The 10802-nt window shown below is 51.4% G+C and overlaps 1 protein-coding gene across 8 annotated transcripts in view; it reads left to right on the forward strand.

Moving 5' to 3' along the window:
- Dlgap4 (DLG associated protein 4) overlaps positions 1–8678 on the forward strand; it is a 150238-nt gene extending 141560 nt beyond the window's left edge. For 4 of the 8 annotated variants that reach the window (XM_029472925.1, XM_021181740.2, XM_021181715.1 and 1 more), the window contains 3 exons: positions 5146–5237; positions 6069–6224; positions 6987–8678. In XM_029472925.1, the coding sequence (XP_029328785.1) occupies positions 5146–5237; positions 6069–6224; positions 6987–7205 (467 nt within the window). In that variant the 3' untranslated portion in view covers positions 7206–8678. The remainder of the gene's footprint in view (positions 1–5145; positions 5238–6068; positions 6225–6986) is intronic. The other 4 variants (XM_029472923.1, XM_021181724.2, XM_021181696.2 and 1 more) reach the window with 1 other exon arrangement.
- Positions 8679–10802: the final 2124 nt, after the last annotated feature.

A 10802-nucleotide genomic window follows, 5' to 3' on the forward strand; every position in this document is an offset into this window, starting at 1 on the left:
GATGGTTGTGAGCCACCATGTGGTTGCTGGGATTTGAACTCTGGACCTTCGGAAGAGCAGTTGGGTGCTCTTACCCACTGAGCCATCTCACCAGCCCGAATTATCATTTTCTTAATGGTATTCTTTGAACAACAATTTTAATTTTGATGAAGTCCAATTTATGTAGTTTGTGCTTCCACATTTTATAAACTATGGATATATGTTAATTTGATAAAAAAATTAACATTGGGATGAAAATGACCCCAGCAATAAGAAGATGGCCAAGAGTTCAGTGGGACAGACTATGCCATGAGATTGAGACACCTCTAACAGTAGCACTATTTATTCTCAACTTATTCTATGTGCATAGATGTTTTGCCTGTATGTCTGCACCTGTACCATCTGTGTTCCAGGTCCTTGTTCAGGTCAGAAAGAGGCTACTCGATCCCCTGGGACTGAAGTTACAGACAGTTGTGAGCCACCATATAGGTGCTGGGAACCGACTCAGGTCCTCTGCAAGAGCAGCCACTGCACTTCATTGCTGAGTTGTCTCTCCAGTCCCAGGACCCAGGTTAGGTTCCCAGCACACATCTGTAACTCCAGTTCCAAAGGATCTGATGCCTCTCCTGGTTTCTACAGGCTCCTGACTACACGTGTACACAGCTAACACTCAGGCACACATGCATACGTTTTAAAATGATATTACACTTACAAAAGGAATCAGTTGGACTAACGTGCAGTTGTCAGGGCTGGACGTGGCATATCCCTGTGATCCTATCACCTAGGAGGCTGAGGCAGACGGGTCTGGAGTGAGTCAATGCCAGCTTGGGCCATGTAATGAGACCTTGTCTCAAAACCATTTGTTCTATTTGTATTATTTGTTTAATGCAGGAACAAGCTCTGTCAGTCACTAAATGATTACCATCAATTTGAAGCCATGGTAGCCATAAAGTTTCAGAGAGTGGTATGAGGTCTATCTGTGGTCCTGTTGACAGTAAGGCTAACATGAGTTTTACATGAACTTGAAGAGCTTTTTGGTGAAGGGATAACAGCAGGGGAGGGGCAGAGCCAGAGCAATCTGATTGGAGAGAGAGAGACAGAGACAGACAGACAGACAGACACACACACACACACACCAGTAATGGGAGACCACCAGCTCAAACAACTCTGTTGAGGAACAGAGGGAAGGGATCTAGGCTGAGGGCATCACAGGCAAGTGTATGCTGTCCCAGACACCCCTGTCAGAGAAGGGGAAGTCGTGCAGCAGTGAATGGCAGTCAGGAGCGCCATTGTGCTGGTGCAGAAGGCTGCCCAACAGCACACCGCTCTGCATGGAGAAAAGCAGGCTACATCTGGGAGAAGAGTGGCAGGTGGGAACATGCCCGTCAAGCCCTGAGTGACACGCCCACAGAGTGAGTGAGAGTGGAGAACCAGCTTCTCCAAGCACCGCTCAGAGACGCTGGCTGTGGAACCCACGCTGACGGCACCTGTGAATCCAGAGCTGCCCCGTGATGTATTCAGTGTAATGCTGTAAACCTTGGAGTGTTTCTGACTCACAGCTGTCCATAAAGTGTTCGTCCCAGCACATCCTCTTAAGATCCTGACTTCCCTGTGTGTGTGTTGAAGGGGCAGAGGTCAGAGGACATAGTGGAGTTGATCTTAGACAGCATACACTTGACCCGCCATCTTGTCAGCCCGCATTGCTTATTTTACTTTTTATACTCGGGAGGCTTGAATCAGAGGCCTTGTGAATGTAAGTGAAGAAAAACTGCCATGGGCTTTACCCTTACGTTCTTAGTTTTGAGTCAGAGACTCAACAGAGATCCTCCTGCCTGTCTCAGATGCTAGGATTAAAGAAAGGCATGTGCCACTGGCCTTTTAAGTCTGGAGACCAGGTCTGAGCCCAGGCAGATCTTGAGCTTGCCATCCTCCTGTTTCAGCCTCTCCCTTAGCTTGGATTGCACATCTGCCCTGGGCCCACCTTTGCTGAATCTTGAAGCTGGAATCCTGTAGATCCCTAACGCTCCTGGTGGTGCCTCCTGGGTGGCTGTTTTTGTCAGGCTGTGTATTTGGTGTTGCTGGAGTATTGCATTTTGTTTCCAGTGTTGCTATGCATGTGTGTGTATACACACAAATATCTTTGTATCTGTGTACTGTCTTATACTCCTCCCCTGATCTGATTGTCCCTTTAATCCGCACACACTGTGCCTGGGTTGATTTACGGAAGTGTAGTCCCATTACAGTATGTGTCCTTGAGATCCTTCCCCCTGATCAGTTTGAAGTCCAGCTTTAGAATGCTTTCTGCCACAGCAGTCTGCGCTGTTAGAGTTTGCACGGTTGCTCTTAGTATTTCTACTCCATATCTGTGGCATGCATCTTTAAGGAATGTGCGTGTCACTTCATTTGGCCTGATTGTGAAATTTGTATTAGAAGCACATGTGTGGGGTTTTGTCTCAATTGTTTTCTGACACAGGATTTTACTGTGTCTCTAAGGCTAGCCTTGAACCCAGCCTCCCTAGTGCTATACAGCACTCTTCACGTGGATTTTCTTTCCACATTTTAAGGTCTGCGTGGGCACATGTGTGCCATGGGTGAGTATGTAAGCCAGAGGGTGATTTGCCAGAGTTGGTGCTGGGGATGGAACTCAGGTCATCAGGCTTGGGGAGCAGATGTCTCTCCAAGCACCTCGCTGGCCCCGAGGAAGGCAGTGATACACACCTATAATCCTAGATTTTAGAGGTAGAGGCTAAAGGGGCTTAAGAGCAGCCTGGGCCACATATAAAAGCCATAGTTATTCAGACCCAGCAGTGCTGTGTTAACACTTGGAATCCATGCAGCTTACTGCCCTGACTGCTCAGCGGTGTGCGCCTTTGTCTGCACTGCTGGTAAACAGGTTTTGGTTGATTTTTGTTTTTGTTTTTGTGTTTTCTCCTAGTTTTCTACTCTGTTATTTACAGCATGACCTAACAGAGGCGTCTGATAATTGAACCCAGGATTTTACGCTTGTTAGTGCACAGCACCACTGGGCCGTATTTGCAACCCTGAGATACTAGACACTACAAAACTCACCCTTTATGATACACAGTTGATGGAGCCTTGGCTTACGTATTCACAACATTGCCATCGCTATGTGATATGCAGGATTCTAATCCTCCCCAAAAGAAACCCCAGTCTCCCAAGTGTCATCACAGCTGCGGACTAGCGAGGCGCTTGATGGTTAGAGCACTGACTGTTCTACCACAGGCCTGGGTCACTTCCTAGCACCCACATGGTGGCTTCTTGTTTTATTGTGGGTTTGTTTGCTTTGAGACAGGATCTCGTGTAACCAAGGATATCTTTGAACTCATGATCTTCCAGCTCCCAAGTGCTGGGATTTCCGGCACTGCCACCCTACCCAGTCACTTCGCCCTTGGTGTTCTTCCTCCCTGTGTGCTAGACAGGCGCTCCACCCACCCCTGACTACATCCCAGACCCCTTGACTTGGGTTTTCTGGTAAATGTTTGTGTGTTTGGGCACAGCTCCTATGTTGATTCCTCTTTGTGCATCTCGGTAAGATCCATTATTCCTTGGTGAGCTCTTGTAAGGTCTTTATGGAAGCCAAACTATGTCCCAGGTCAGTGAGAAGTGGTGTGTGGGTGTGGGTGCTTGGAGGCCACTGCAGGGTAGCATGGGTAGCCATGTCAGCATGTAACAACACAGTTGACAGTCCCCACACCATTCACCTGGTGCTCCAGCCACCGTCCTTTTCTATCTGAAATAAAAGGCACATAGAACAGTTGTTCCAGTTTGGAAAACTCAAGTTTGCCACCTTCATTTGGGATCTACAACATCTGTCAGTGCCTAGTGGCCTTCCATCAAGCCACAGGGTTTTGGCCTTGTTTTACTGAATGTCTTATACAGAAGCCCAGGCTGGCCTTACAGCTGGCTTCAAGCTTGATTGTCTAGCATCAGTGCTCACTTCCTGACTCATTGTGTTGCTTTTTGCTGATTTCTGCTGTGACTTTCAAACAAGTCTGTCTACTCTCTCAGTCCAGGACCAGGCGCTTCATGGGTACGAGGTTGGTTTGGACACTTTCCTGTTCAGTTTTGTTTACATTGTATTAAATATTCACATGTTAAGGAAGCTTCCTGATCTTGGCAGTGTGAGTCCAGCAGCCAGGCTCTAGAAGTAAATCCTAGCTGTTTAATTCCCAAGCAGCGTGAAAAATCAGGACCCGCACCGTCTGCTCCTTAAACTGAAAACCCCACAGGGTGAGTTAGTGGGCTCTTCTCTGAGGAACTTTCACCCCACACAGATCCAGCCAGGTTCCTTTGCTGGGAGATTTTTAACTTCTGATTCATTCATTTGTTTTAACAGTGTTGCTGTGTGCCCCCCCCCCCAACTCCCACAGGCTAGCTAGCTTCTTTCTAGCTCTCCATTCCAAGGTACCAAGAGAGCACCTTCTTCTATCTCTTGCTTCCTAAAAAGTATTTAAAATGTTTTTATTAGTATTCGTGTGTGTGATGGGGGAGGACATGGAGGTCAGAGGACACTTGGTGGAGTCCGCTCTCCTTGTCTTTACACAGGTTCCAGAGATGGAACTCATCAGACATCTGTGTGACAAGTGTTTGCTCACTGGGCAGTCTGAACTGTCCCTCTTTGTTTCTTCTTGAGTCCATGATAATTTAGGTTTCTTCCCTGCTTCTAATTTACTGCCATAACATTTCCTTAGAAACTGGGATACGATTCCAGCTACAGCTGATAAACTAACCACCTGTCTCTGCCTTCCAATGCTGGAGTTAATGGTGTGAGCCCCCATGCCACACTTGCTTCTGACTTCTTAGAAGACAAGGTCTCACATAGCCCAGGGTGACCAGCACTGCCCACAAGGTCTCACATAGCCCAGGATGACCAGCACTGCCCTCTTCTGTTTGTCTTCTTTAATAATGGGTTAATATGCAAATAAACTCACTAGCTTGTGTGTGTGTCACACACATAAACATGTATACCTGACCTCCAATTCCCCTTCCACCTCAGCACAGTCCACATTTTAGTAACACACACACACACACACACACACACACACACGTCTATGACCCCAGTCCCACCCTGACCAGGTCCATGCTGGCATCTGTCCAGCACCACCACGTACGTGTGCTGAGCCTCTTCCTCTGCCTCTCTCTCAGTCTTAGGGAAAGTTCTCAGTGCTGTGGGCAGCGCCCAGCTCCTGATGTCCCAGAAATTCCAGCAGTTCCGCGGCCTCTGTGAGCAGAACTTGGTGAGTGACTCTTCCTCCTCCACAGGGGCCCAGCCAGTCCTTGGCCACCCACCTGAGCTCAGGGAGCCCCTTGTAGCTTCTGACGTCTACACAGAGGAGGTGCTGCCCCCTCATGGCACTGTAAAGATGGTGGCATTGCACACCATTCTCCATACAGGAAGGGCTGGGGCAGTCCTGCAGATCATTGAACCTGGTATAAAATATATGATTATTATGTCAGTTGGTCCTGGCTTACTCATACATTTAGTCCAGTCTATATCCAAGAGGCTCCTACAGTAAGACCTAAGGAAACACCACTACTGTGCCAGATGGCTGTCTTCCTCCCTTGCCCACTCTAGAGCCTACCTGCCCCTGGGCCAGTCGCAAAGTCTTGGACAGAATGTCCTGGGAGAAGAGTCCTCTCCAACAAATTGGGAGCACGAGTTCCCAAGGGTGAGCCCAGTGGAAAGAGAGTCTCCAGGCCTGTGAGAGGGAGACGGCAGGGTCTGGGATCCCAGCTGGCCTGGCAGGGCGCGGTTCGCCTTCTCCCTGCCTCACCAGAAAACATCGGTAAAGAGTGGGCCCTTCCCTACACGAGGACCAAGGGCTCCTTGCCACCATCCTGTGATAGCAAACCTAACAACGGCCACAGTCACCTGCATTGCAGGGCCTACTCACGATAAAACCCGGCCCGGTCAGAGGCACTGGCATGGCCAGAGCTGGCTTCACTCACAGATCCTGGCCACAGAAAGGAAGCAAGGGCCCTGCTCAGAGCCAGAGGCCCATGTGTGCAGTGAGGAGAGAGGCTGGCCTCTTGCCCTGCTGCCCCACTGACCCCCATCTGCCCTACAGAACCCTGATGCCAACCCCCGTCCGACAGCCCAGGACCTGGCAGGGTTCTGGGACCTGCTGCAGCTGTCCATTGAGGACATCAGCATGAAGTTCGATGAGCTCTACCACCTCAAGGCCAACAGCTGGCAGCTGGTGGAGACCCCCGAGAAGAGGAAGGTGAGCATGGAGCAGTGCGGAGGGGAAGTCCAGGGACAAATTCCTGGTCGGCAATAACGCTGCCCACATCGGTCAGTGCTGCTTGGCTCCTTCTCCCTGTGCCGTCTTTGAGCTGGGGCTCACGTCCATCACCTTGCGGGGTCCATGCCTGGCACCTGTCCAGCATGCTGCTCGCTGTGTAGTGGAGGCTGTCCCTAAAGCATGACCTCGTGCTCTGCATGTCTAGTGAAAGGGTCACAAGTGCTAGTGGAAGACGCAGAATGGCCCTTCTTCTGGGGCCTTGCTGTCAGGGGCACTGGGGTCTGGCCCCAGTTCCGCCTCCCTGTGGCACCTGTGCTTCCGTGAGGCTTGGGTGGGTGGCCTCCTGTAGAGCAGCAGCGGAGCCCAGGGGCCTGCCATGTCGGACTGTGGCCCTGGTGAGTTCTCCTGCAAAGGCAGCATGTGAAATACATAGAGATAGAAGCCATCAGTTGAAGTCACTGCTCTGGCTGGGAGACTCAGGCAAGGGTGGAGACAGCTGGGGTTGTCCATCGACTTCTAGAACGTTCTGAGCCTGAGCTTGCTTTCTGCTCCTACGTCCTTTGCTACCCCCACTCTCATTGCTTCTGTGGCTTTCTGATTCTAGTGTGTGTTGCTTGTGCCAGTCTGTTGTGGAGACTCGGGGTGGGGCGGTGCCAGCTGCCTGCGTAAGGAAGGGGCAGTGCCGCACAAAACGTGGCACCTTTAGTTTATTTCTGTCCCCTCCTCACTGTCTCAATAAAGGAAGAGAAGAAGCCACCCCCTCCAGTCCCGAAGAAGCCAGCCAAATCCAAGGCGGCAGTGAGCCGCGACAAGGCCTCAGACGCGGGGGACAAGCAGCGTCAGGAGGCCAGAAAGAGACTCCTGGCCGCCAAGCGAGCAGCGTCTGTGCGGCAGAACTCAGCCACAGAGAGTGCGGACAGCATCGAGATTTATGTCCCCGAGGCCCAGACCAGGCTCTAAGGCCATGAAGGAGAAAGCACTCAATTTGAAATCATTAAAAGCTCAATGCAAATGGAACAGCGTTTCTCACCCTTCAGTATGGTTATTATCCCTAGAGACCCGGAGCCAACTCTCCAATTGACACACACAAGGGCTCACAATGTGGCTTTTCTGGGTCCCTCCGAGCTTTAGGTTATGAAGACTTGACTCAAAAAAAAAAAATTTAAAAAAATTAAAAACCACACTCTAGAACCTTTTCCCCTTGGGCTGCCATGGCGGACCAGATGACGACTTTGGCAGCCGCGCCGCGGCCCAGCCTCCAGATTGCGGTCTTTTTACTTGCTCTGTCTGCTGAGAACTAGCTTGTTTACAAGACGACGACAGTCCAAGGCAACCTTGGGCCCCTGCCATGTCCCTCCCTTCCCTACAGCCCACAGCTTTTCTGTTTGCCTGCAGAACTCACAGGGGTCACCATTGTGGCTTTCTGGTTCACACTCTTTGGGGCTGAGGACCCAGAGGACAGAGAGAAGGGCAGCACCCACCCACCCACCCCCAACCTCCCCACTAAGTGCTCACACACAGCTGGTCCGCCCTCCCTCTGCTGCCACACGCCAGCCTAGGCAGTGTCAGGCTGGACTGGCCTCTGAGCAGATAGGAAAGTACTGGTCCTTGGGGCACGTGGGGAAACCACGGCTACCATGCTCCAGCCTCCTCTTCAGCAAAAGAAAATGTAGGACTCCCAAGTGGCTTCCAGGGGGTTGGCTGTCCTTGGCCGCACCTTTATCCAGTCCCCCCAGGGGCAGGTGGCGGCGTCTGTACGTTTGTGTACATATGCACATAGACCTTAGAGTGTATATTTAATTAACGCCCATCTGCTCACCCAAAGCCCACCAGCGCCGCCGCCGGCTCTCGGGGTCCCTGCAGGAGGCGGGTGTGTGAATAGCATATATTTTTACATGTACTATATCTAGGTGTGTGTACAAGTGTGTGTAAAAATATACCTTGTGTGTAAGCAGTCCCGTTTTTGGTTGTTCCCCTAACCCATCAGCCCAGCCTCTTGAGTTTTTCATTCTGTTGTGATTTTTCATCCCAATCCTCCTCTCCTGTCCCCCACTCCCATCCCCAAGGTGTTCTGAGCCCTGAGCTGCAAAGGCCTGGGCCCACAGAGCAGGACGGGGAGGGCAGGGCTGGGTCAGGCCGCCTGGAGGGGGCCGGACCCAGCAGACAGTTTGGCGTATCTGGCTGTTCTATACTGTGCATATGATTTGAGAGCATTGGGGACATTCTCTTGTCTGGCGCATGCTGCAGGGTTTTCCCCCAGGTGAAGCAAAGGCCTGCTCTGGGGGCCTGTTCCAGCTTGGCCGCCCCCTCTGTGACCTTGGGCAAGTCACTTGACCTCTGTGTGCCTCAACTTCCTCCTCTGTAAAATGGGGACAGTCCCTGCCCCTCCCTACCTCACAGGCATGTTGTGAGAATAAATGAGGTAACGTGTAACGAGGCCTCATGGCGTTATTGCACTGTGGTGGGCTGGACTGGGTAAGGAGGATGGCAGCAGACGATCCCAGGAAACCCAGCTAGACCCCCTCCCAGAAGGCTCCCTGGTCTGTGAGCCTGGGCAGTAAATCGAGGATGCATCTATGTGGCATTCAGTCTACCAGGCCTCAGAACAGCATACTTCATAGGGACCACCACAGAAGAAAGAGAGCAGATCACTCATTCAAAGGCCTGGCCTCTGTACATGGCAGGCAGGGTCCCATGACCCCCAGCAACTGCCCCCTCACCAGCCTGGGGATCCAGTGTCTTAGGGAATGTGCCCTGCTGTGAGACAGCTGCCCCCAGCTCCCGGAAACCAGTGTGGTGTGGATTAGCCTCACTGACAGGGCAGGAAGTCTGTGGAAGAAGGGGAGGAGCTGCAGAGAGTCCAACTCAGGTGGAAGAGGCCTGCTACTGAATGACCAGCCAGGAAGCGAGGAAGATGCCACCCAGTGGAGTCAGAATGTTGTATTTAAAAGGTCTTGGGCCAGGCCCTGGAACCACATATTTATACCTCCCTTGGCTCATCCCAGTCAGGACACGGGTGACCCTGGGCCCAGGGACCCAGCTGGACCCCTTATGAAATCCCAGCTGTAAATAGAGCTCTGTTGCTTGGATCCCTGTGCCTTTGTCAGGGAGGCTGAGCAGCAGCAGCCATCCTGGGCCTGTGTAACAGTGCTGTCCTTCGCCCACTTGAAGGGCAAGTGGCTTCCTGTTTGTCAGATTAAGATTGTTTCTGCATCTAGCACTTAACCAGCCATTCAAAGGTATAAGTGAATGCTGGCGAGGGCAAGCCAGACATGAGGAATGGAGGTCAGATGGAGGCCTAACTACCCTCATGGGCCTCAGGGACTTGGAAGCAGAGGAACTTGGCATGGGAGAGTCTTGATCTGGCCTGGGAAGGTTTTTGGAATCACAAGCCAAAAGGATGGGCGTCTTGTGTGGAACGTGGGTCTCTACACCTAGATAGCCTAGTGCTGTGCTAAAGGGACGCTCCCCAAATCTATCCTGCACCTCCTAAGAACAAGGACTGTTTCTGCCTGGCCACAACATCCTCAAAAAAAAAAAAAATGTTCCAGGCAACACTCCCTTACCTAGACATTTGGAGCCTAAAATATCCAACATCCTACAAGCAGTAGCCCAAGCCTTGTTCCCCATGCCTTCCCCTGGTCCGTTAAGTCCAGTTAGGGGCACTCGGGACTTTTAGACCAAGTTTCTAGTCTGAAGACTACAGCGGGTGCCCAGGCTTCCTTGTGTTCTTCTTTGTGACAGTGATCATTTTAAAGTGCCCGAGCAGCTTACAGAAGGTGTCTTGGTTTTGTTTTATGAGACGTATTACGTAGCCCAGTCTCGACCTGTAATGTGAGCCTGCCTCCCGAATGTTGGCAGGGCAAGCAAGTGCTTCCACACCCCACTCTTCCCTGGCTGGATTTAAAGCAAACAGTCTGGACAAGAATAGTACTTAGATGATAGTCCACCTCCTTCGAGCCTGTCCCGTCAGAAAGCGGTTGACACCTCTCAGACTGACAGCAGGCCTGCTGAAGAAGCTGAGAAGGAGACTGGGCTTCTGTGATTCAGAGACAGCCAAGAAGGGTCCTTCCTGGAGGCTATGGAAAGGAGTGTGCAGGGAGACCCAGGAGAACAGACTAGGCACCCTAGAGTCCTCAGAACCCCTAAGGGCTACAGATCTGACAGTGGGGAGCCCATATTTTCCTTTTAGAACCTCAAACTCCACCAGGGTTGCAAGTCCTCAGTTTTGCAGAGTTCTTACTGAGTGACTTAAGAGCAAAGAGCAAGGGCCAGCTTCTGTCATGTGCAGCAGGGGGTCCTCAGGACAGGAAAGCAGTTGTTATTGGAGGCCATGCAGAGCCCACGCCTGTAAGAATAGTAAAAGACAGACCAACAACCAGGACACCTTCTTAGCTATAGCAGTGCACTAGGAAGCGTACATGGATCTCGAGTAATTCCAGCCCCACTGAACCTGCCGCTGTACAGGCGAGGGAATTTTGGCCCTTGGCAGCCTGCCTACAGGAGAAAGGATGCTCTCTAGTTACTGTGCCTACAGGAGAAAGGATGCCCTCTAGT

This window comes from Mus caroli, chromosome 2 (genome assembly GCF_900094665.2).
Source record: "Mus caroli chromosome 2, CAROLI_EIJ_v1.1, whole genome shotgun sequence".
In the NCBI taxonomy this organism is placed as follows: domain Eukaryota; kingdom Metazoa; phylum Chordata; class Mammalia; order Rodentia; family Muridae; genus Mus; species Mus caroli.